Source organism: Mauremys reevesii, linkage group 1, assembly GCF_016161935.1.
Source record: "Mauremys reevesii isolate NIE-2019 linkage group 1, ASM1616193v1, whole genome shotgun sequence".
Taxonomy (NCBI): domain Eukaryota; kingdom Metazoa; phylum Chordata; order Testudines; family Geoemydidae; genus Mauremys; species Mauremys reevesii.
The window spans coordinates 287,812,896-287,840,044 of record NC_052623.1 but is presented as its reverse complement, the minus strand read 5'-3'; the positions used below and the strand labels follow the sequence as shown (position 1 = coordinate 287,840,044).

General features: G+C 44.5%; 1 protein-coding gene across 1 annotated transcript in view; it reads right to left on the bottom strand.

Moving 5' to 3' along the window:
- PPFIA2 (PTPRF interacting protein alpha 2) overlaps nucleotides 1-27,149 on the bottom strand; it is a 618,303-nt gene that overhangs the window by 160,841 nt on the left and 430,313 nt on the right. The window contains exon 7 of the mRNA XM_039497350.1: nucleotides 4,180-4,296. Within this exon, the coding sequence (XP_039353284.1) occupies nucleotides 4,180-4,296 (117 nt within the window). The remainder of the gene's footprint in view (nucleotides 1-4,179; nucleotides 4,297-27,149) is intronic.

Below are 27,149 nucleotides of genomic sequence, written 5' to 3'. Positions count from 1 at the left end.
GGTGCAGGCACAGCTCTGATCCAACTGTAGAAACACTGACAGCTACTAGCAGATTGCTCAAGAGGAGAAGAGCTATAAGAGGCATCAGCAGCAGTGCCGCGTGAAAGCCCAGAAGCTGTGGCAGTGGACAAGAAAGCAATGGAGGCCAACAATTGATCTTGTGTGGAGCCACAGACCTCCTGCTTTTACAAAAAGTGGCATGCCATCCTCGCCAGAGACCCTCAAGAGCCCTGTGAATACTTCCAAGTAGACCAAGTCACAGGCTCCCAAAGTGAACAGTGAGGAGGACTATGGGGACAGGTGATGGGGATCCAGCTGCTCAGCAAGCCAGGTCATGTTTGACTTTAGCATAGTCCAGCCAGTCCTCACTGTTGAGCACAGGTGAGCCTGATGCAGGGGAAGGAACCTCTGGTAAGGATGCAGTTTTCTTTGAAATTACAAGTATGGAACCCTCCCAGTAGCAGGACACATCTGTTGATTTACGATTTTTTACTTGTGCTAGAAGTAGTAGTGGAACAAGCAAGAGAGACAGAGTTGCTATCCGCTTTTCATTCCCCTCTAGAGTTAGGCAGAGGGGGCAACATGGATCAGTATGTTTATGCCCACTGGGATGTCTCATGAATCCTCGGTAGAGATCTCAACTTTCCCTTGCATACGTAGACAGCAGAATGTAAAAGAATCAATAGGGAAGCTTGGAATATAGGAGAGAGATTTGCTATTTTCTATTTCAAGAAGACAGAGTTAGCAACACTAACAATTAGCAAAAGAACATAAAAATAGCCATACTAAATCAGACCTGTGGTTCATCTAACCCAGTGTCCTGCCTCCAATGTCTTTTTGATAGAAAATGCAGTTTCCACACATGAAAAAAAATTAATTCTGCTAAAAAACCTGATTCTTCTCTCAGGAAAATTCAAACAAAATATATATTTGTTTGTTGAACTGAACCAAAATGTTTCATTTTCAGTTAGTGCTAAATCAAACTGCATGTACCTATGATGAAAGAATGCATCATGTAGTCCCGAGATATAGTCCAGCCAGGGAGCCCAGCCCCCGAGGAGAATGGGGACAAGAGGTATGCAAGCTATAACTCCAATAAGATACTGCCGTACTATAAGCAGGTGCATTTTAATGTCTGACTGACCTGAAATATTTCAATTTGGTTTAACACACTGAAATTAGATGTTTCATTCCAATACAAAATCTAGAAATTTTCCTTATAAAATGTTTTCAGAAAATTTTCATTCCATGAAAATAATCATTATTTCCACTTTTTGTCCCAATTTGAGGCAAAACCAAATGTCAAAATATTGGCATTTTGTGCAGTATGAAAGTTCCAGTTTTTTGCTGAGCTCTACTTCCAAGCATGGAGCTTTACTTCCAAGCATGGAGCTTAGCATGGCTCAAAACAGAAGATGTGGCTGGCAAAGGAAGTAGGGACTGTGATGCTTTCTGCTCAGTGGGGAAACTTGGTTTTAGTATTCTTGGGGAGTCATGTCATTCACTAGCTTAATAAAGGTGCATATATTTGTCAACTAGTGAAATTTTATAAGAAATGAAGGAACAGATGACTAGCTTTTATTTACAGTATGTCTGACCCACACCGATTACATAAATAAAGATGCACGCACAATGTAGACTACTCTTGAGAATGCTACTGCAGCCTTCTGAAAAGTAAACTTTCAGGATACAAGGCAAATGCAACTAATCCAAGTTAAAAGCTTATATATAGAAATGCAAATAAATAAGGAAAGTGATTAGTATTGTAAGTAGAATTAATGTCACATTCACCACACCACTAAACAAAGTGCAAAATTTGAGAACAGCAGTTCTACTCATGTCAGCAATTTGCCAAACTGCACTTTGTATTTGCATTCTACCTTATTAATATGGGGCAGCAAAGAGAGGAGGAGACAGAAATAGCTTCATGGATGGCTAAAATCAAATTCCATATACAATATTTTTCTAAATTTCTCATTTTTCCCCTTCTGTAACCTCAGAGGCAAATCCTTTGTCCAAATTCCATACCTGTGGTTATCTCATAGCCCTGATACACTAACTTCTAGAAGGACTGGACCTAAACTTTCTCCTCCTCACTCTGGGTTACCTGAAGGGTATTGCTCCCTTTACTCTCCCCTCCATACTGGTTATCTGGAAGGAAGAACCACACTTTCCTCTTTCTGGTTCTCCCTTCTTCCTGGCTACTAGAGTATGTTTTTTCCATCGTCTTGTAGGCTATTCTGGAAACTGCTTTTCCACACACCCTCAATGGGACAAGAATAAATTCTTTCCTACTACTTAGACTCTGGATACCCCACTCACTGTTCTGGCTGGTACTTCAAGAGCACCAAGCAGCAGGACCCAAAAGTGCTGGTCAATAATGATGTGCCAACTGTACCAGTACAGGCTTACAACAAACTTTGCCTCCCATCCTCCTCCAGTGCAATACCCTATGCATTGCAGCGGAACTATTCATCTGTTTTCCATTTAAACAAAAATATGTTCTCATAACCAGAACTTCCAAGCAGACAATCTTATATAGAGTGCACAAACTGCAAAATCTTATACCTTGTTCTTTTTAAACGGATAGACTAGCATGGTCTTCAGTTTGCATAATTGATATGGATGAGAATCAGAGGGAGATAAATATCTTTTAGAGGAGTCCTAGGATGTCCCTTGGAAATTATTTTGAAAATTAGTAATTCTTGGTGCAAAGGCAAAAAATTTACTTTTCACAACTATTTTTACGAGGCCCAGGAATGTGTGTTCTCAGGCACAGATTGTGTAGAGGGGTGAACTCCACCAGAAGCAGTGAACTCAAATCACCACAAACTTCCCTTCAATTTAGTGATAGAATTATTAAGGATAGGTTCCCAGGAACATCCTCTGGGGCACTACTGGTTTTACTGAGGAGTGATGATAGCCTCATAATCCTACAGAAACTCAACTAGGCATTAGAATTTACAGGGTGAGATCCTATCATGTAATTACAATTAAGAAACAATAATGAATAATTGGAATAATAATGGACTACAGTATGAGTTTATTAGAAACTATTACGTGAGATTGTATTTCATGGTCTACAAAGCAAATACAGTTACTGTGGGCACTGTCATATGGCTTTGAGCACCCTACCCAGCCACTCATTAAATAGCAAGGTCAAATGTGCCTCAAGACTGCCATCCTTATATTGACAAGCAGCCTCTAATTTTTCCAAGACGAATACTTGCAACCACAATTAGGTGTCTAGAAGTCTAAATCCTGTGGACAATCAAAAAATGGAGGTTTAATGAGTTCCTTTTAATTATCAATCTATATGTAATAAACAGAATTTTGAGAAGACTTCACTTAGCATCAGAGAGAGGCAAGCACTAGTGGCCTGAGCAAAGGACTGAGAACGTAAGATCTAAACTGGCTTTCATATAAGCCACCTCTGAGGCACTGGGCAAAACACTCACTCTAACTGCACCAGTTTCTTCATCTGAGACATGAGGACAGTAATGCATACTTACTGACCTCCCATGCATGTCATGGGAATTAATTTACTGTTTATAAAGCATTTTGAACATGTAAAACACTATACAGTGCTAAGCACTATTGGTATTATTTAGTAGTTTTTTAGGGTAATAGTGTGCATTATTTGAAAGTAATAAGTGAAGGTTTGAAAGTGGAAAGTCAGGCAAGTATTCCAACAGAAAGTCTGAAATAGGAGAAGATCCACAGACATTTTACATATTTCTTCCTATTAGCTGTAGGAAAATATGAGATTTTGGAACAGAGCAATGGATCCATTGGTGTATTAGTTCATAGTTCTATTGGTTCTCCCAGAGACACATTTAATGATTTTAATGGAGTCTTCTGGAATTTCCAGTAGAGAGTGATTCATGGTTTACATTACTATCTTTGTCCTTCCACGAGTTTCCACTTGGGAAAAACTTTAATTTCCAGATGGGGCTACATAAAAGTCACACTGGAAGAGGCCCAAGTGTTCTGTTCATGTTGTGGGATGTGCCAGCCTTCTCTGGATCTGGTGGGGACTTTCTACAGCGAGGGTCCAACAACCTGGATTTGCTTGATGGACCAGAACTGGGCCAGTATCTGAATCTGATTATGTTAGTTTTAGTTTCAACATTTCTCTTTACCTTGACTCACTGAGGAAAAAAAACAATTGTTTTATACCTTTTCATGAACCTTTTGCCCTGGTTCCATTCCTTCAATATGTTCTGATTCAGCAGGCCCTTCTCCAGATGCCATTTTCCTTTGAATGTGTGCATTTTGTTCACGTAAAGCTACAATCTGTGAATGAGAAGAGAAATAAATGGTTAACGTCATAGAAATCACCCAGCAGGTTAGCATGAAATGTATTAAGGAGTTGATCCGATCCTTGCAGACAAAGGAGGAGCCAGCTACCTGGCTTCAACTGTGGATTTGGGGCAGACATTTGAAAGGGATTTATAAAAATATTATCATTCATAAACAAGAAGAATGATTAGGGCACAAACTTATAAAAATGATGTTTAAATAATATTGAACACATGACATAAATCAATAAATAGTAACAAATGCAATATTAAGGCTTGCTTACTCATATTTAACATCACCAAGTGATGGGGCATTTTTCATTTATTATTGGTTAGAAATCTGAAAGAGCTATTAGGTCACTGAGTTCACTTCCCTACCTGGACAGGTACAGTCCTTCATAAAGAAAACAACAGATATAAACCACACTACAGGAAAACCTGGCCAAAAGGCCAAGAAGAAACAAGCCATTATGTAAAATGAAGTGTCTGTTCTAAGTATGAATTTCTTAACTTTCAGTGATTATGATATATATTTGTAAAGCGTAGTTTATTATGTGAAAATCAACTATGCAAAAATGGCAACATCATACTCAACATATATGCATCCTGTTTGAATTCCTTACTTTCCTAGTTAAATTACATTTGCTTGTAGTTTAATTGTTTTTATGTTTAACCTATTTCAACTCTTATTAGTACTAAAAGGCGAACACCGCTTTTGGAGAGGAAGATTGATTCCCTTCTGCCTTGCATATTGTCATCAGAATTGTTAATTAAGTTCCACTTACAGAATCTTTGTTACTGAAGATAACCATAGAATCATGGAAATGTAGGACATGAGGCAGGACCAAGTATACGGGTGTTTGTCTAACCATTTATTAAAAACAATGGGGATTCCATAGCCTCCTTTGGAAGCCCATTTCAGAACATAACTATCCTGATAGAACGTTTTCCCTAATATCTAACCTAAATGTCCCTTGCTGCAGAGTAAGCTCATTACTTCTTGTCCTACCTTCAGCAGACATGGAAAACAATAAATACAGTCCTCTTTATAACAGCCTTCTTATATCTGAACACCGTTATCAGGTCCCCCCTCAATCTTCTTTCTCAAGATTAAACATGCCCAGTGTTTTTAATCTTTCCTCAGAGGTCAGGTTTTCTAAACCTTTTATCATTTTTGTTTTCTCTCTGGAATCTCTCCTATTTGTCCACATCTTTCTTCAAGTGTGTTGTGTATTTGGTTGTCATGGTTTTGTTGCTATGGCAACTGAGTTAGATTATTATGGGTTAGCTCAACCGGTTTCAACCGGTTGAGGAGCTCTGTATATATGTAAATAAAATGGAGGTTTTGGTTAGCTGCCTGTTCTCTGGCCTCAAGTGATTGCTTCCTACACCGGCTGCCCCAAGGATATAACAAAGTGTAGTGCCCAAAACTGGACAAAATACTCCAGCTGAAGGTCACCAGTGCAGAGCAGAGCAGAAAAAATACTTCTTGGGTCTTAAATATAACAAGGCTATTAATATATCCCAGAATGCTATTTGCCTTTTTTGCAAGTCCATCACATTGTTGGCTTATATTCAATTTGTGATGGATTATAACTCCAGATTTTTATTTTTCCTTCTTAAATACTTTTCACTTGTCTTTATTGAATTTCATTCCCTTCATTCATTTCATGATGCACAGAATGGAAAGAGCCCAGTTTGACTCTGCACAGGATATATGAGACAGATATGCCTTGAATTATTAATAAATAACGATTCCTTCTGGCCCTCAAAAATAAGGAAATCTATCCATCTCCGTTTAGCCCAAAATAGGATACACCAATAAGAAAATGGTTCACATCATGCAAGACACTTTGTCTACAGGGTCACAGATCAGCCAAGATTAGGCATTCCTCTCAAACTATAGAAACTTAAATGGCTAAATGAGGGTATTGTTAATTATCTCTCATAATATGCATAATGATAAAATCTCTTTCTCCCTCCCAACCTAGCTAAAAAGAACTCCAACTTACCAAACAAGAGTCCTGCACAGCTTTCCTATTCAAAGTGGCTCATTGCACAATAAGTGGACCAGGAAAAGAAATGGGTGGGAAAGCTGCACATTAAACAATCACCGCCCTGCACTTTGAGCGGGGGGGGGGAGGGGGGATGTCTGGCTAGCTGGGAGAAGAGGGCAATACTTTCTGGCTTGGGGGAAGGAGGGGAGATGTAAAACTGCTGGAAAAGCAGTCAGGGTGGTGGATGACTCACCACCTAAGAATGAGGGGTTTAAAAAGGTCAGCCTGGGCCTGGACCCTCCCCGCATCACTCGTAACAGGCTAGTGCAGGTACTCCATAAATTAAGGCACAAAAGAATGGATAAATGACTTGGAAAAGCAATGAAGGAGAGAGGTGCTTGGTAATTGAGCCAGTTGGGGGCAGTTAGGGACTCCTTTTATTGGTACAGCAGGGAGCCAACCCCCCATCATTATAGTCCACCTTAACCCCTCCTCCAAGGGGGGGTTGGTAAGGTCCCAGCAAGGGAACTGCTGGAGGAACCTGGATGAAGGGGGAGGGGAGCTGGTGAAAGCCCATCCCCACAAAAAAGAAATTGGCTGGAATTGGAGGTTCCCAAAAGGGGATCTGCTGAAGGGACATGGACAGAAAGGTGGGGAGCTGGTGGAAGCACCCCTACCCCCGAATTGGCTGAAATTGGAGGTTCCCAGCTGTGGATCTGCTGAAGGGACATGGACAGAAAGGTGGGGGGGGAAGGGGGAGCTGGTAAAAGCACTCCCCCTCCCCCCCAAATTAATTATCAGGGTTTCACCTGCACTGCACATTTTATCTGCCAGGTTAGTCCCAGACAGCTAATAATAAAGTTGCGCCCTGATTAAACCTATATCCAATGTATCCTGTCATTCTTTCAACATAGCCAGACAAACTAGCAATGTGGCTTTAAGACTGAAGGTCAAATTGGGCAAACAGTTACCTCAAGAAATGCAAAACACATGATTTTACCCCTCTTAAAAACTATACACTGTTTTCTTGTCAATCAAATATCCCATGAATAATTTGTCTTTCAACCCAAATTAGAATCTGGACATTTGTTTGCCTTGTGAGTCAGATCTGTATACTTCTATCTGTGGAAAATGTCTCTTTTTCTATTGTAAGTCCTAAATAATATGAAATGCCTATGTATAACCAAGGACTATGTATTATGTCCTCCAAATTTAGAAGATTATAAGGATTTTATTGGATTTCATTGTAAATAATTGCTGTATTCTAGAAGTAATAGGAATTGTCTGGCACAAGGAAGGAGAAATGTTAAAATATATAAACCAGGGTATAACTTTAGGATATTAAGAGCAAGATAATAATTGCTTAAAAGGGGAGAGAGATTCCAATTGACAGCAAATAATGAAATACAATCTTTGAAAAGAAACAAACTTAAAAAGCCTCCAAAAAGAAAAGGATTAAGGAAATTTGTTATACACCATCACCATCTACTAGATACCAATGGAAGCAGCAGAGAAACAAAAAGCTGAAATATGAGCACCCACTAGGCACATGTCCAATAGGAATCAGAGGGTGGCTCTCTCTAATGAGTCCTAGTACTGAGTCACCATGTGCTCAGGTTCCTTGAGTGAACCCAACACAAGAAGCTGAAAAAATCCTAAGTGCGACCAAAGCCTGGACCAGCTGTGTGGAAAGGACTTTCCCAATCCCAGGGTAAGTGATAAGAAGTGATGAGATTTCATTTAAAAGATTGTATTTCCCTTCTATTCTTTAATATGCCGTATATACTCGTTCATTAGCCCTTCGTTTATAAGCCAACCTCCCCAAGATGGTTAGATAAAAATAGCAAAAACTGTATGGCCCTTTCATAAGCCGACCCTATATTTTAGGGATTGGCAAACTTTGGCTCCTGGCCTGTTAGGGTAAGATGCTAGTGGGCCTGGACATTTTGTTTACTTGGAGCACCTGCAGGCATGGAGCCCCTCAGCTCCCAGTGTCTGCGGTTTGCCGTTCCCAGCCAATGGGAGCTGTGGGAAGTGGCATGTCCTGACCTGCCAGCAGCTTACCCTGATGGTCTGGGAGCAAAAGTTTTCTGACCCCTGCTATATTTTAAAAGCTGGCATCACAAGAAACATTCAAAAGTTTTGCTAGAGTTATTTTAATGTAAGCTAACAAAACACCTGTTATAATAACTGAACAAATATGTATTCACCTTCAAAATTACAGTCAATACTTAAAACCAGTAAATGGATATTTAAAAAAAGTAAATTAGAACAAAATGACACTTTAAAAAGTCTTAAAATCTTTCAAAGTCTGAATCAGTCTCTTATTCACCAAACAGTTCATTAAACTCTGCTTCAGTCACAGCTGCACCTGCATTGTCATCGTAGATGTTGGCAGTGTCATCTTCAGACTCAGATTCCTTCTCATTATCAGCCTCTATTGTGTCATTATGGCATCATCTTCTGACCCGTTGAGTGCATTGCTGATACAGCATTTCCTAAATGATTTTTCTATCATTTCCGAGGGAATGGACACCCACGTGTCCTTGAACCACTGGGCGACCAGACTGATTTTGGGCTTCATAAGATTCCCGTCTTTTGTCAACTTTGCCATGCCTGAGCACATCCATTCAGACCACATTTTGCATAGCCTGTCTTTAAAGGGTTTGTTCAGGCAGACATCAAGTTGTAGAACTGAAGTTAAGCCTCCAGGTATTACAGCCAAAGTAGTTTTCATATTTTTGGCCACGTTTTTCACTTCATCCATCTTGTGTGCCTTGAACATGTCCCAAACGAGCATAGCAGGTTTCTTGAAAAGTGCTCCTGCTCTCTTATTCCACAGTTTTTCCAGCCATTCAATAGTCCCACTTTCATCCATCCATCCCTTTTTGCGTGCACGTACGATGACACCAGCAGGAAATTTCACGTGTTTAGGCAAGGTTTTTCTTTTAAAAATAACAACAGGGGGGAGCTTTGATCCATGTGCCAAACACGATAAAACCACCATAAAACGGATTTTTTTCATGGCCAGAGGTTTTAATTCAAACTGTTTTTTCACCAACACCTGTTACCATTCTGTTGCTCAGGAGATCGAATGTCACTGGTGTTTCATCGATATTTCCTATTTTTGACAGTTCAAATGCACATTCCTTTCAATATTTTATAATAAACCTTTGGAAAGATTGTATTTTTTCTTCCAGATCTCTCGGCAGCTTTTGCGCTTTGTTCGCTGATGAAGACAGAGACCATGATGGTTCATGAAGCGAGTACACCAACCCGCTGATGTGACAAATATTGCCGGCTTTACTAACTTGTATTTGTCGTCTTTCAACAGTTGCAGAGCATGCAGACAAATTCCAGTTCTAATGACAATGTACCCATTTTGTGGACGTTCAACAACCCAATTATGGAGATCTTTCTCTAGCTCAGGAAATTAAGCGCACCTCGCTGGACATTTTTTCTTGCTTCTTGGCATGTTTTTTAGTGTGTTTTATTTTTTCGCCATTCTCTTACTTGCTTCTCATTGATACAGACTTCACGAGCAGCGGCGCAATTAGTGTTTACTTCTGCATATTCAACAACTTTAAGCTTGAACGCTGTGTGATAAGCAGATCTTTTTCTTTTGATTTCACAGTTCATTTTAAATACTACTATGAAAATAGATTATTATTATTATAGTTATAGATTTTGTAGGACTTTATATAGGAATGTCACTTGCTTTATCACTGTCAAATTATTGTTGTTCTTTGTTTATTTCAAAGCAGTCCTGTAGATTGGCATGTGTGTGGGGATAACAGGCTATTTCAATTTTATAAGAGATTCCATTGATTCTGCATGTTAAAAAATAATAATGATAATTGGAGATATACCCATCTCCTAGAACTGGAAGGGACCTTGAAAGGTCATTGAGTCCAGACCCCTGCCTTCACTAGCAGGACCAAGTACTGATTTTTGCCCCAGATCCCTAAGTGGCCCCCTCAAGGATTGAACTCACAACCCTGAGTTTAGCAGGCCAATGATCACACCACTGAGCTATCCCCCCCCACAATGTTATATTTTCATATTGGCTCAAGACTTATGAGGTCCATTGGTAGGAATGCATGAAGAGATCAAATTACAAAGTAGCGGACTGACACCAGTGCTATAGTACTATCATTCATTGTATTTTTCTGACTGGCTTGTAAGGCATAGCATTTCGTGAAATGCATGGGTCAAATGTCATGCAGATCTGCAGCACTGCTCTTTTCGTATTCCTTTCAAGCAAATCTAGTCCACTTTGCAACTTTAAAAGGCTGCAGAATTGACATCAATAAATGGGTCAGCAAACTTTTGCTCCCAGCCTGTCAGAGTAAGCTGCTGGTGGGACGTTTTGTTTACTTGGAGTGTCTGCAGCGAACCGCAGCCACAGGGAGCTGAGAGGCTCCATGCTTGCAGACGCTCCAGGTAAACAATGTATTAGATATTCAATTCAATGATTCCATAAAGTTTAAAATCATCAAATTTTGGTGTAGACCTGTTTATCAGCCGACCCCGGCTCTTTGATGCGTCACTTTTTTACCAAAAATATTTGGCTTATGAACAAGTATATATGGTAAATAACTGTAGGTTATCTTGCTGAATCTACACTGTCTAGTGAGACCTCCAATAATCATATTTTAGATTTTAACTCCTTTATAAATCCAAGCAAATTGACCTAAGAGAGATTGAAAAGAATTGTTTTAAGCAATTGCTTTTAATATTCTAAACTTGTCCCTTTTGGACTAAACTAGTTAAAGAGAGATAACTGCACTCTTCAAAGTGCTGTAAAGACAAATGCACCCTTGTAAATGTGATAAATATGATGGGTACTAAAGAATGGAGAATTGTTGATCATAAGTAAATATAATAAGAAATCTTAGTAACTTGAACTGTTTTTTGATATAACTGCCAAGCCTCAGCTCTAGCCTGTGATAATTACTGCAAATCTGTTGTGAGTTTATAGTACTCACAATTGGTTGTGTCTACCTTTGAGTGGTGAACTGTTGATTTTATCTATCTATCTATCTAAAACAGAGGTGGGCAAACTGCTGCCCACTGGCCACATCTGGCCCGCGAGACCCTCCTGCCCGGCCCTGGAGCTCCTGGCCTGGGAGGCTAGCCCCCAGCCCCTCTCCCAAAGCCTCAGCTCACTGCGACACCGGCGCAATGCCCTTGGTGGCCAGGCAGCACAGCTGCAGAGCCATGGCCTGACCGGTGCTCTGGACGGCATTCCAGGCAGCGTGGTAAGAGGGCAGGGGAGTTTGGGGTGGTGGTCGGGGGTGTGGATAGGGGTCAGGGTGGTCAGAGGGCAGGGAACAGAGGTAGTTGAATGGGGACAGGGATCCCAGGGGTGGCAGTCAGGAAGAAGAGGGGGGTTGGATGGGGTGATGGGGGGCAGTGGTGGGGGAGGTCCGGGGGCGGTCAGGGGACAGTGAGCAGGGGGTGGTGGATGGGGCGGAATCCGGGGGGGGCATCAGGGGACAGGGAACAGGGGGGATTGGATGGGGTAGGAGTCCCGGGGGGGCTGTCAGGGGGCGAGAAGCGGGGGGGATCAGATAGGGGTCTCCCCTAACTGGCCCTCCATTCAGTTCTGGAAACCTGATGTGGCCCTCAGGCCAAAAAGTTTGCCCGCCGCGATATAAAAGAACCCAGCGTTAAACTAGTAAACAAATGCTCCCTGGACTCAATAAAAATGGGTTATCCTTTGGATTCTATTATATATTGGCAAAACTACTTTGTTAGATTTCAGCTTTAAAATCTAACTGGCACCCTGGCAAATTCATAATTGACCCCTTTTTACATTTACAACTTTCAGATCCCAGGTTAAAGTTTATGTGAATGGAAGCTAGAAAAAGTAATCTATTTATCTGTAAATTGAGCACATTGGATCTGAAAGTCAGTGAGAGAAGGCACACTTTGGGACCCAACACTGTCACTTTCACAGTTTTTTTTTTCAGGACAGAGCCACGCTTCAACCTTAAAGCATAATTTTCTAAATTTCATCTTTTAACCTACATTTAACTTCCGAGTGCATGTGGTAACTCCACAATTAGGATTACACATGTGAGAGGGCTCAAAGAGACAACAGTTTAAATAACTGATCTCAAATGTAAATTTTGTAGGGAAAAACACTTTTGAGTTATGAGCCAAATGGATTCACTACATAGTGAGTTCCAAATTATGGCTTTTGGTGTGACTCATTGATTTCAATGCAAAGACAAACGGAAATGCAGATATACTTATATGAAAGTATACTTATATGAAAATATAAAGTATAAATGTAAGGAGGTGAAGTAATATGCATTTCGTGCTGGGGAAAAGGAAGGGATTTGGATACTAGAGAAGAAATCCCAGGCCCGAACTGCAAGGAGGAGGAGGAAAAGGAAGAAGAGCCACTGGCCTTGGGGGAGGCCATCCTACTGCTGAATGGCTCCTGCAGCAACACAGGGAGCCCTCTGCAGCCCCACTGTCCCGGGTGTGAATGGGTGGGGCCAGAGCAGAGGCCCCAGCAGGACTGCAAGGAGAATGAGACACCAGCCATGGGGGAGGCCATCACACTGCTGAATGGTTCCTCCCCTCTCGGTTATCCAAATTCCCAATTACACTAATACAATCTGTGTTCCCTATGCTGTCTGGAGAATTGGGCGTATACTGTATTTGTTTTTCTCAGCTCCTGGAATGATATGAGTATGTGAGAATCTCAGCTTTCATTATTGAAAAAAAAAGTTAATTTTCTATCCTTTCATGCTGCAGAGAAAAATTTGAAAATGTGAACCGTAAAGGCTGAAAAAGCAGAAGGTCTAAAAAAGAACCCCCAAAGTATCCTATGATTCTGCCTGATTCATGAACATTTGGGGTTAGCAATTCTTCAATAACTGTGAAGTCACAGCACCAGGAGAAGCAGCTTTTCTTTCTTCTTGCTTACTCCTTTCTTCCCAAGTCAACAGCTTCATTGTGGCAACCAATAGAATTTTTTTCCCAAGCCTGGCACATTCTAATGGTCTCAGCACAAGGCTGGTAGTGAGACCACAGGCTCAGTGCATAGAGCAACTGCACAAGATTATGGGGCTGTTCATAACCATTCACTGTGACAAATAGTGAATAACGAGTAACCATTTGCAACTTGTTTGTTGCAAGAGTACTTTGATTCTCCTTAAAATACAGGCATTTGTACAAAAAGCAGCTATTCCCCAAACATTCAGCCACTCTCCTAACTTCATCACTCCTTGCGTGTTAAGGGTATGTCTACACTACCCGCCGGATCGGCGAGCAGCAAACGAGACAGCAGGGATCTATTTATCGCGTCTAGTCTAGATGCGATAAATCGACCGAGTGCCCTCCCATCGACTCCTGTACTCCACCACCGTGAGAGGTGCAGGCAGAGTCGAAGGGGGAGCGGCAGCAGTCGACTCACCACAATGAAGACATCGCAGTGAGTTGGTCTAAGTACATCAACTTCACATAGCTGACGTCAGGGCCACCCAGGGGCGGGGGGAGGGGCACGTGGGGCAATTTGCCCTGGGCCCCGCAGGGGTCCCGCAAACTACTCTAGGTTTTCGATGGCACTTTGGTGGTGGGCCCTTCACTCACTCTGGGTCTTCGGCAGCGGGTCCTTCCATGCAGCGGACCTGCCGCTGAAGTGCTGCCAAAGCCTCAGAGCGCCGCCTGGTGAGTGCAAGCGCCGCAAGCGGCGGAAAAAGAAACAAAAAAAACCCCGCGATCGGCGGCACCTAGGCTGCTGTACCGCTGCCGCTTCATTCTTCCACGGCAATTCGGTGGCAGGTCCTTCCCTCCGAGAGGGACTCGCCGCTGAATTGCCGCTGAAGACCCAGCCCTGCCCCAGGCCCCCTGAATCCTCTGGGCGGCCCTGGCTGAAGTTGCATAACTTAGATTCTCCCTCCCCCCCAGTGTAGACAAGGCCTAAGAGATCTGTATAATAATAACTCCTCTGCCCCAGTCACCTGTTTGGTGTTGCGCCACTTTCCTGGGGTTGCTTTACCATAGTCCAGAGTTTCCCATACCGTGAGTTGTGCTTGCCTGGAAAGAGTGGTAGGGAGCAATGGAATAGTTAAGAGTCCTGTCCATTGCTCCATACATGTAAAAAATGCAGAGAATTCCTGCAGCTTCCTTATTGTACTCTGCACATGCTCTTAGTACTGGAAGAAATGAGAAGTTTTTATCCTGTTCATTTCTCCCTTCCCCCCCACAACTTTCTAAAATATAGAGGGTAAATTCTTTTCTTATTTACATAAAAGGACATGAAAATATAACTGTTTCTACTGTAAAAATGACTCTGTAAAGGGAGTATCATGGTGTGCCAATATAAAGCTTGGGGAAAGCATTATGCTAATGTTAGTTATGTTTCTTTCCCCTTTTCAGTACCGTATCTTACCTCTCTGCTGTGGCATACACCAGAGTTTAGTTTTTGCAGGACTTTGATAGCTATATCTATATATATTATAAAAAGTTAAGTCTGCATAATATAGATAGTGGAGGATCCTACCATGTGCAAGCTCCAAGATGGACAGAATGTGATTTAAGTTAAGAAACTCACCATACAAGTAAACAAGCCTAATTCTTGGAGTTGTAACATTAGCATTTATTGGAGGCCTCAAGACACTGACAGATCAAGTACAGAGCTTATCACCTATACATCACTTTGAATCTAGCCCAAATCAACGGGAATTAAAAATTATTCTCCTCTAATGCATGTTTTGGTGGCCCTCTATAGGATGAGTCTGATGGGTTTCAGTTCCAGCAGGGCCGCCCAGAGGGGGGGGGGCAAGTGGGGCAAATTGCCCCAGGCCCTGCAGGGCCCCCCCATGAGAGTTTTTTGGGGGCCCTGGAGTGGAGTCCTTCACTCACTCCGGGGGCCCCAGAAAACTCTCGCGGGGCCCGGGCCCCTGGAGCTTCTTCTGCTCTGGGTCTTCGGCGGCGGGGAAGGACCCCCCGCCGCCGAATTACCGCCGAAGTGCCGGGTCTTCGGTGGTAATTCGGCGGCGGGAGGCCCCCGCCGCGGGTCTTCGGGGCACTTCTCCGGCGGGTCCCAGAGCAGAAGGACCCCCTGCCGCCGAATTACCACCGAAGCGGGGGCCCCTCACTGCTGAAGACCCCAGGGCCCCTGAATCCTCCTGAGTTCCAGTTCCTACGTCACATACGCCATCACTAATTGGCAGGCTCAAAGAGGCCAGTAACCTAATTGGACATGGAAACTATTATTCCTATTGTAAATCCACCCTCACCCCTTCACTCTCCTAGATCAGGGTTCACACACACTCGCAGAGCAGAGTGTATGGGAACCATGTTCTGCTGCAGCCTTGTATGTAAACAGAGGACTTCATGTACCAGGGCTGTCAAACCAAAGCCATTCATCACCACTAAATCTACACAATCTCTTTCGAAAACTGAAGTTATGGTTATATGCAAATTATTTGCAAATATGCTAATTAATTCTAAATAATGTGCATAAAATTTCACACATGTAGCTGCAACCAGTGGTATGCGCAGGGCCGGGCTGACCGAGTTTCTGCCGGCTACAGCGAGGGCTACTGAGGGAGACCCCATGGCCGGACTAATTCCCCGGGACCAACTGTGGGTAGTGAGCCGGTGTGGTTCCCCACCGCCCCGGAGAGGGTCATGCCCCAGCGAACCCTTGTACAAGCAGATATCCCCAGATTTACAAGGCTCTACATATGCAAACCTTACAATCTCGAAAACATTGCTCTATGTCAACCGTTCCTCTGAAAATATCCTTATTCATGCTTCTTGCTTGCATATATATACACCTGCCCCTGGAAATTTCCACTGCTTGCATCCGAAGAAGTGGGTATTCACCCACGAAAGCTCATGCTGCAAAACGTCTGTTAGTCTATAAGGTGCCACAGGATTCTTTGCTGCTTCTACAGAACCAGACTAACACGGCTACCCCTCTGATACTTAATAATTCAGAATTCAAGAAAGATGTGGGGAGACTCTGGACTGGAAGGGTTATTGGTGTCATGCTGCAAGGAGTAACTAGGCTGGTGAGAGCTTATGCCTGTGGGCTCATTACTAATGTCAGAGCTCTAAACCATAGCTGCACAGCATAAAGCCACCCCCAAAGTTAGGGGGCAGGCAGTGACAGAAGCCCTCACTGGTCCAGGGGTTTTTCCAAGAATGTCACATATAGCTATGTCCTGAATCAGGAACATAGCCCTATCATGCCACCCCCTCGACCTATACATTCACTCCAAAATCTGAACGGGCTATTTGTCCATTTCAGAACCCAGTACCAAATAAGAGTGCAAATTAGAGATGAGTGAATATCACAATACATTTTCTGTGAATATATTTTTATGTAGTTGCGTTGACATGATTTGCACATTTTTATGCTCTCTTTCCGAGCATATTTTAGGGAATGGGTTTATTGTTGTTATTATTTCTATTGCAGTAATGTCCAACAGTCTCTGCCCTGAAAGAGCATACAATCCAAAAGAGACAAAGACAAAGGGATGCAACAAACAAGCAATGAAATCAGATGATGCCAGGCTTCAAGTTTAGCTTTAAGTTTATTTCTTGTCTCTCTTTGGTTAAACACACTGAGTGAAATCCTGGCTCCATGGATGTCAATGCAAAACTCCTTCTGACTTCAATGAGGCCAGGATTTCACCAATTATGTTTCCTACCCACAATCTTCCCTCTTTTGTTCAAATCTCTGGCAGGAATGACCACAAATGTTAAATTTTACAAAATCTGCAGAAACTTGAGAGTGGAAATTCACAAGATAATATGCTTATCTAATTAGAGAACATATTAAGTATCCAATTAGTGCAAATACTCTCAAGAAACTGCTCATAATTTTTTTTCACACCAAGAATTATTCACAGAAATTATTCAGTGAATAATTTTGAACAAATAAATTTCAGAAAAATCACAGTCTATTTGTAGATAAATCATAAAGGGAAAAATGACTGCAATTCATCAGATACATCATTTGGTATAAATTATTCACCCAGTTCAATTTCTGGCTTACAGAACCTTGGTCTTCTTACAGGGCCCTCCTACAGCTATAGAACTCTCTGAGTATTGTTAAATAGGTACATTACTTACAGACTGTAATCAGTCATGAAGAGTTATGACACTTTTGTATTTTATACAAATATATTATATTGTATATTATATTATATTGTATATAGGGTGGGCCTGAACTTTCACTACAGATTTTGATAACCTTGATGTTTGAAGAAATTCAGATCCAGATACAAAATATGCAGCTTTTTTATATTTGCATAATGGGCCAGGAAATATATCTGAATACAGGTCCAAATATATATTTGGAATGAAGAGGACATACCCATCAAGTTACACCAGTTTTCAAGACTATTACATTTTAGATTACTATGTACTGATCATATTCATTTAGCTTTTAATCCTCAAGTCTCATTCCATGAATACGTCATTACAGAATGACCACAATAACGTTCAAAGACTATTACATAGGCAAAAAGGTTCACTTCAATGTATAAAACAGCACTGTACGAAAGGATGTTGACAATATGACAAGACAGCAGCAGTCTCATTACAAGAAGACAGCAAAAATTATGCTAGACTGTGAAACAGTGAACAAAAAGCATAATTTCCATCTATTTATCAGGAAAAGTAGTTAATCTCATGATTATCCAGATACATCCTCCACACAAGGACACCAAAACCCACAACTCTACAGAAATAAATGTAAACAAACAGAAGATTTACAATATACTAACAAGGGCTTCCTAACTGTGCTGGATGACTGTAATAAGGAAAAGGAATAATCAGCAAAAGGAATGGTAACATTTATATTGTGCAGTCTGAAAAGGATGAAAACTAAGCAAGCTTGCACAAACTACTGGCACAATAACATAGCAGATACCCCTTCTTTTACCTGATTGTAAAACACAGTAATTTTAAGGAAGAAATAACATTTTCAATAAAGTACGTATATTCTCTGTTTTCTCTTACAGCACTGACAAATTAAAATTTGTGTACAGCTGGAAGAGCAAAAGCAGCTACAATATCTGCACTAATTCTAAACCACACTAATTTAATCAGCTCTCTTCTGTTTTCACCAATTCACGTGGTTCTTTGTTAACTCATTGTGGTTTTAAGCTTCAGATACTAGCTGTAATATGAATATATAATACACTGTCCTATAACAGCAATGTTACAGAAGGCGCACACACCAGGAAATTCGGACTAAATACACATACTCCTGGCTTACTACCCTCCCTTATGAATAGCTACGTATTGTAGACCTATTTTTAAATATGCAATTATTAGACCATACAGCTTAATGTCATTACAAAAGCTTTCTTACATCTACAGTACTTTGGTCTTGTCTCTTCACTGCTGTAAACATGTCTGAGTGTCTACAGTATGACTTTTATTAGATTTCATATGAATAGTGATTGGCTCACAGCCAGACCTTCAGTCAAAGCACCAGCATTCTTGAACTTATGATAGTTTTGCCCAAGGAGATATGTGACACTTTGGCTGATTTTCACTTTGTGTCTAAGTGTTGTGTTTTCTGAGTGCGAATGTGCTAAACAAAAGACGACTGGTATCTTATACCCCAAGGCAAAAGTACAAAACTGATTCTAATTTCTTATTTACCTGACAAAGTTAACTACAAATCTGTTAAGACACTAGTACAGAAGCAACATTATACCAAAGAAATCTGCCTGAGTTTTAGCACATATCACATTGTCTGGCTATACCAAAAGGACAGGAGACAACTGACATGGTTTTAATCAGGCTGCAACTTTATTGTTAGATGTCTGGGACTACCTGGCAGATAACAGTGTACCGTGCAGGTAACCCCATGTTTATTCCATAATTACCCTGGGGGGCTTTTTCCAGCTCCCTCTCTTTTTCCATCCTTGTCTCTCCAACAAATCCATTGCCGGGACCTTAAAATCCACCCCCCTACCTCAGAGGAGGTTTAAGGTGGGCTATAAGAATGTGGGGTTGGCTCCCTGCTGTACCAATCATAGGACTCCCCAACCGTCTCCCGTTCATTGTTTTAATGAGCCATTATCCGGTCTCTGTATACCTTTCCTATGGAGTACTTGCACTGGACATCTGCCCTATAGTTAAATAATGAGTTGTGACATATAGCCTACCACCCATCATGCCGTGCATGAACAGAGCCCTTCCTGAAACCCACTGTGGGGAAGGCGAAAAAAACCCCAACTGCACCCAAGCCAATATAGTGGTAAGGGAAAAATTCCTTCCCAGCCCCCCTAAAAAAGGGGCAGCTAGTGTAATGCCCACAGCAGGTGTTGACCAAACCTGGTATTTTACCACCTAAGGGGGAGGAAGGGTGGGTCTTGATTCAGCCTTGGTCAGTGTAAAAAGGAAGGCTCAAGGCACCGAGCTTCCCCTTTTTAAACCCTGAATTCCCAGGGGATGAGTCAGCAACCATGGTGCCTCTTTTTGCAGCTGTTTTAATCTTCCTCCTTCACCCCCAGCCATAAAGCACTGTTCCCTTCACTTGGCCAGCCAGCCAAACACCCCCCTGCTTAAAGGTGCAGGGCGATCAATTGTGATACCTGTTCAAATAACGTTCAGGAGAAACCCCTCTGGGTTCCAGGGGAGCAAAAAAAAATTAAAATAGAAATTGTGACAAATTTTGGTCCATTGGTACTACTAGGACTGTATTGTACAGACCTAAAAGAGAAGTATGTTTTGGGGCTAAAGCACAGAAGACAGAGTTAGGAGATGTGAATGTATTTACTGATGCTGCCACATTGGGTAAATCACAGACTGTATACCTGTAGGCTGGGAATACTACTTCCATGCCTGTCACAGGGGTGTTGTAAATTTTTTTGACATTCTGAGATGTAAACTGTTTAACGAGTGCAAAGTATAATCATTTTTATTACTAATGTATATCATTCAGCTACTATAAATTATAAATATGGTCTTCTGATTACCTTCCCCACCCAGCACAAACAATCTTGATTTGAAATCTTGACTCTTGAGGCATTATTTCCGCTTTTTTTTTTAGTTTTGTAGTAATACAAATTTCCTGAATCCAGTATAAAACACATTATACTTAGATGTGAGTGCCAGAGGCTGGATTTTGCCCATCTGTGCCATCAAGTTAAGGACATAATGATAGCAGCCAGTAAGTAGGACATAGGCAATGCTATGTGAATAATTTCTGATACACTTTGGATCATGCCAAAATTCCCTTACCTTTCTATAAAACATCTCTGACATTGTCACACTGGAAGTCTGTTTTGTATTGTCCTGAGTGATGTCATTTCAAGTGCATTGCTAATTTAATGTATTGACAATAACGGGCCAAATTCTGTCTCAGTGGAAAAGAGGCACAAATCCCTACAGAACAGGGAATGTCCTGTAAAAGCAATGTTAAAACAAACTCAGATTCTGGTAGGCACCTTCCCATAGACTGTCATGTGCATAAGACATGAAAATCTGTTCCCAAGTTACTTGTTTGTAAAATATTCTTTAAATTTTGGCACTGAATATATTCAGCATCCTCACATTTTAACGTTTTTTCTCATTATAAAAAGAATGGTTACTTACCTTTTCGTTACTGTTGTTCTTCGAGATGTGTTGTTCATGTCCATTCCACCTTAGGTGTGCATGCACTGCATGCACGAGTGTCAGAAACTTTTTCCCTTAGCGGCTCCCGGCGGGGTGGGGGGCCCCTGCCAGAGTGGCGCCACTGCGCCATGCATATATACCCCCACTAGACCGACCCCCTCCGGAGTCACCTTCTTGCCGGTGACTCCGACAGAGGGGTAGGAGGGTGGGTGGTGGAATGGACGTGAACACATCTCGAAGAACACCAGTTACGAAAAGGTAAGTAACCGTTCTTTCTTCAAGTGCTTGTTCACGTCCATTCCACACTAGGTGAATCACAAGCTTACCTTTGGAGGAGGGTAGGAGTCACAAAATCGATCGGAGGACCGCCCTGCCAACTGCCGTGTCCTCCCACGACTGCTGGTTGACCGCGTAGTGGGTCGTAAAGGTATGCACTGATGACCAGGTGGCCGCCCTGCAGATCTCCTGGATCAGGACCTGTGCCAGGAAGGCCACAAAAGCTGCCTGTGCTTTGGTCGAGTGGGCCATGACCGCCAGAGCCAGGACACCAGCGAGGTTATAACACGCCCGAATGCAGCTCGTGATCCACGATGAGATTCACTGCGCCAATACTGGAAGGCCTCACATCCTCTCAGCTACAGCCACGAACAGCTGCGTGGATTTACGAAAGGGCTTGGTGCGCTGCAAGTAGAATGCCAATGCTCGGCGGACATCTAGGGCATGCAGGCTGCGGTCACTCAGGTCCACATGGGGTTTGGGAAAAAACACCAACAGACAAATGTCCTGGCCCAGATGGAATTGTGAGATCACCTTTGGGAGGAACTTAGGGTGTGGGCGGAGCTGCACCTTGTCTTTGTGAAATACAGTGTATGGTGGCTCCAAGGTGAGAGCCCTCAGCTCAGATACCCTTCTGGCTGAGGTGATGGTCACCAGGAATGCCACCTTCCAGGAAAGATGGAGAAGGGAGCAGGTAGCCAGGGGCTCGAACAGGGGCCCCATGAGCTTAGAAAGAACTAAGTTGAGATTCCATGGAGGGACTGGGGGGGGGCGTGAGTAAGGGAACACCCTTTCCAGACCTTTGAGGAATCGCCTCACCACTGAGTGGGAGAAAACCGAGCTACCTGAAAACCCTGGGTGGAGATAGCCACCAGATGCACCTTAATCGAGGATGGGGGCAGCCCTTGCTGCTTGAAGTGCAGTAGGTATTCTAGAATGGCTGGCACTGGGGCCTGGTGCAGCTGCACCTGTTGTGGCCCGCACCAGCACAAGAACCTCTTCCACTTGGCCAAGTAGGTCGCCCTGGTAGAGGGCTTCCTGCTACCAAGTAGAACCTGCTGCACAGGAAGGGAGCAGTGGCTCTCCAAAGCATTTAACCACATAGCTTCCATGCCGTCAGATGCAGCGATTGCAGGTTGGGGTGCAGAAGCTGCCCTCTGTCCTGCGTAATGACATCCTGGTGTAGGGGCAGGGTTACCGGGGCATCCACTGACAGCTCCAAGAGCGTGGTGAACTAGTGATGGAGGGCCCAGGCCAGGGCAATGAGAATGATCGATGCCCTGCCCCTGCGCACCTTGTGCCCCAGGAGGATCGGGGGAAAGGCGTCTTTCCATTCCCTTCCCCACGGGATTGTGAATGCATCAGCTATTGAGCCTGGGCTGCGACCCTGGAACGAGCAGAATTGCGGGCACTGGGTAGCAAACAGGTCCACCTGGGGAAACCTCCACTTTCGGAAGAGTGAAAGCACGATGTCCACTCTGAGCGTCCACTTGTGCATGCAGTAAGACCTGCTGAGGTGGTCTGCCAGATCGTTTTGCTCCCCCAGGAGATACACCGCCTCGAGGTGAATGGCGTGGGCTATGCAAAAGATCTAGAGGAGAAGAGCCTCATGCCAGAGCAGGGAGGAACAGGCTCTGTTCTGCTTGTTTACGTAAAACATGGCGGTCGTGCTGTCTGTCAGAACTGTCGCGCTGTGACCACTCAGAGTGGTGTGAAAGGTCTGGCATGCTAAACAAACTGCCCTGAGCTCCTTCATGTTGATATGGAGTGATTGCTCCGCCCCCGACCACATGCCCTGAGTCCTGAGGTCCCCCAGGTGAGCCCCCCATCCGAAGTCTGACGCGTCTGTTACCAGTGTCAAGTCCGGCTGTTGTGCAGCAAAGGGGATGCCTTCGCAAACCATGGTCTGGGACTGCCACCACATCAGGGAGTCCAGCATGTCCCCCGAGGCTGTCACTATCAAGGCTAGGGGGTCCCTGCCCGGCCGGTATACACGGGCAAGCCAAGCCTGCAGAGTCCTGAGTCTCAGTCTGGCATGCTTGACCACATGTGTGCAAGCTCCCACGTGGCCTAGCAGCTGCAGGCAACATCTGGCTATTGTAGTGGGGAACTGGCACAGGGAGTTCACTGCTAGCTGGATGGCCAGGAATTGAGATACTGGACGGCTCGCCCTTGCCTGTACCGCGTCTAGGACTGCCCCTATGAATTCCACTCTCTGCGTTGGAACGAGAGTGGACTTGGGAATGTTGACCAGGAGCCCCAGCTTGTGGAATAGACTCAAGGCCGTCTGCACGTGGGACCGAACCTCTTCTTTGGACCGACCTGCCAGGAGCCAGTCGTCAAGGTATGGGTAAACACGAATTCTCTGCCTCCGCAAGAATGCTGCCACCTCCGCCATGCATTTTGTGAATACCCATGGGGCCGCAGCTAGGCCAAACGGTAAAACCGCAAACTGGTAATGTTCCTGGTTCACGGTGAAGCGCAGAAATCGGTGATGTGCTGGGTGGATGGCGATATGAAAATACGCATCCTTCATGTCAAGGGCAGTGTACCAGTCTCCCAGATCCAGGGAAGGGATGATGGTGCCCAGGGAGACCATGCGGAACCGGCCCTTGACCAGGAACTTGTTGAGCCCACGCAGGTCTAGAATGGGACTAAGGCCCCCCTTGGCCTTGGGGATGAGAAAATAGCGGGAGTAGAACCCTTTTCCCCTTAGGTCTAAGGGTACTATCTGTACCACCCCCGCCTCTAGGAGCGAGTGAACCTCCTTTTCTAGGAGATGCTCATGAGAAGGGTCCCTGAAAAGAGACGAGGAAGGGGGGCAGGGAGTAGGCAGGGAGGAAAACTGTAGCATGTACCCGCTTTGCACCATGCGTAACACCCAACAGTCCGACGTAATGCTGGACCACGCATGGGAGAAGCGGGACAGGCGGTTGAGGAAACAAGGGGATGGATCTGGTAGTTGATGTGGTACGCTGTCCTCAAGCATACCTTCAAAAGCCTGGCTTAGGGCCAGGCTGAGATTTATGTTGGCCTTGGCTCTGGCCTGGCCTATTGGAGTTGTTGTTGTTATTGCGCTGCCTCCTGTTGTCTCCACCTCGCCTGCGATAAGGCTCCTGTCAAGGACGAGGCTGGTACTGGCGCTGGAGAGGAGGTTGTGGCTTAAAGGGCTTCCTCTGAGTCACCGGTGTATGCATACCCAGCGACTTGAGTGTAGCTCTAGAGTTCTTGAGGACTCTAGAGCTTTGCGTCCGTCTGGTCCGAGAAGAGTCTGGACCCTTCGAAGGGAAGTTCCTGGAGCGAATTCTGGACCTCAGGCGGTAGACCTGACTCCTGAAGCCACACTGAGTGCTGCATGACCACGCCCAATGCGATTGTCCTGGCTGTCGCGTCCACTGAATCCAAGGATGCTTGGAGGGAGGTTTTTGCTATGGCCTTGCCTTCCTCCACCAGGGTCGTGAACTCCTGTTGGGAGCCCTGTGGGAGGTTGTCCTTAAACTTCCCCACTACCACCCAGGAGTTGAAGTTATGCCTGCTGAGGATGGCCTGCTGGTTAGCAATCCTCAACTGGAGGCCCCCCGATGAATACACCTTCCTGCCAAACAGGTCTAGGTGTTTTGCTTCCTTGGCCTTAGGGACCGGGGCCTGTTGCCCATGGAGCTCTTTCTCGTTTACCGTCAAGACTACCAGAGAACATGGGCTCGGGTGGCAGAACAAGAAGTTGTATCCTTTTGACGGGGCAAAGTACTTGTGCTCCACACCTTTGGCTGTTGGTGCGCTGGATGCCGGGGTCTGCCATATAGTCATGTAATTACACTGAATGGTCTAAATGAGCGGGAGCGCTATTCTGGATGGACCTTCTGGGCTTGGAATGTCTACCATGGGGTCCTCCTGCTCAACTGTTTCCTTGGCTTGCAACCCCAAGTTATGGGCCACCTTACGTAGCAGCTCTAGGTGGGCTTTGTGGTCTATTGGCGGAGGTCCGGTTACCGCCGTGCCTGCTACTGCTTCATTCGGGGATGACGATGAAGTTAGCAGTTGCTTAGCTTCCTCCGGCTGGTCTCCCTGATCCCCCTCCCACAGAGGAGGGGCTTCTGGCTCGAGCTGAGGCCGGTGGCCTTGTGGTGGCACCGGGTATAGTGCCGGGCTCTCAGTCTCTCGCTCGGCGAGGCTACAGGTGGCTTGGACACCATAGCTTCCCTTATGGAAGAGCGTAGGTGCGGGGACCGGGACTGCTGCACCGAGTAGCTGGCCCTGGAGGGAGCACCTTGACGCTGGTGGTAGGCTCAACGGGTCCAGAAGGGCCAGTGTCCTGGCAGTCCCCATAGTGGTTGCCAATCACTTTGTTGTTCCCTGCTGTCTGGAGCCTGTTGCAGGTAGCTGTATCGACCTGTATCAGCGTCAGATTCCAGGAACGCCAAGCGCGAGGGCCACAGCAGTGCCGTCGATCTGTGTCACTGGGAGGTTGATGATTGGCTTCTTGCTGATCGGGAGCGGGACTGGTAGCGCTGCTCTCTGGACCAGGACCGAGATCGGTACCAATACTTCCAAGACCGGGACCGGTGCCTTCTGGGAGCCCTCAGCGACTGCCGGCTCGTCTCCTCCCAGTGTCGTTCTCAGGGGGGAGGGGCGCCGGGGAGCACTGTGTGTCCTGCACTACCCCCATGCGTTGACTCGCCTCTGGTACTGAGACTTCCCTCTGAGTCAAGGGTAACTGGGAGTCCACAGATTTGGAGCTCGACCGAGACCAACGCTGGGAGCGGTGCCGGGACAGTGCCCTTGAAGGGCACACCATTGCTGGCTTTCCCTTTGATGGCACCCTGGGTCTGCGCCCCTCCTTTGGTTTTGCCTTGGGCCATATCGGGGAGGATGAGTGGTGCAAGGGCCTACTTTGGCTTCTCGAGGCTGACGGCTTGTGGTGCTTGGCCGGTACCGGGGCACTCCACACCGAGGAGGCTGAGGCCAGCATCGGGCGTTCCGGGCCTGATGGCTGCTGCGCGGCCTCCATCAACAACTGCTTTAAGCAAAAGTCTCTCTCTTTCTTTGTTCTAAGCTTACACTTCTCTGTTTGGTGAGCTTCCCCCAGGCAACTTAGACAGGAGTCGTGGGGGTCACTAATTGGCATAGGCTTGCGCCTTGGGCCTGCACGCATGCCCCGTGGCCTGGGGCGGGCGCTAGAATCCTCCAAGCACCTAACCTATTAAGTGTCCAAAAACAATGAAATGCTAACTAACTGATAACGGCTATGTAACTCTTAAGGCTAAGGGATTGCTTCTCTTACGAGAGCAAGAGGTTGTTCCAATGCCACTATGGATGATAAGAAGGAACTGGAGGGGGTCGGGCCAGCGGGGGTATATATGCACGATGCAGTGGCACCACTCTGGCGGGGGCCCCACCAGCCCACCGGGAGCCACTAAGGGAAAAAATTTCCGATGCTTGTGCACGCGGCACGCGCACACCTAATGTTGAATGGACGTGAACAAGCACTCGAAGAAGAACCAACAGTTTCTTTTCTCATTTATTTATTTTATAGAACAGAAATCAAACAAATCCCATTTAGACAAACTGAATAGCTATGCAGTGCATATTCAATGTCCACATTATTATTTGACTTCAAAAATGGTATGTGCTGATTATCATATTTAGCCTTCTACCTTGGCTAAATCAACTGCTACTGTAATTAGTAAAATAGCTACAGCATTCATTTTTCTACTGACTTTCCCTAATGTTCCTGCAATTTAAATTACATTTAAAATTATCTACAGTAAAGCATTACATTTAATCAGTCTAATTATCTTGATTCAAATTTGCTTTCCATTAAATCAGATGCATACAGTGCACAGAAGAAATTTAATTAAAGTAATAAACACAGCACACTAAAAATGTAAAGAGGTCAAGTTCTATCCTCAGAGGAGTTTGTCAAATATTTAAAGCATTAGAAAAGCCTTTTAGTCTTGACCCTTTT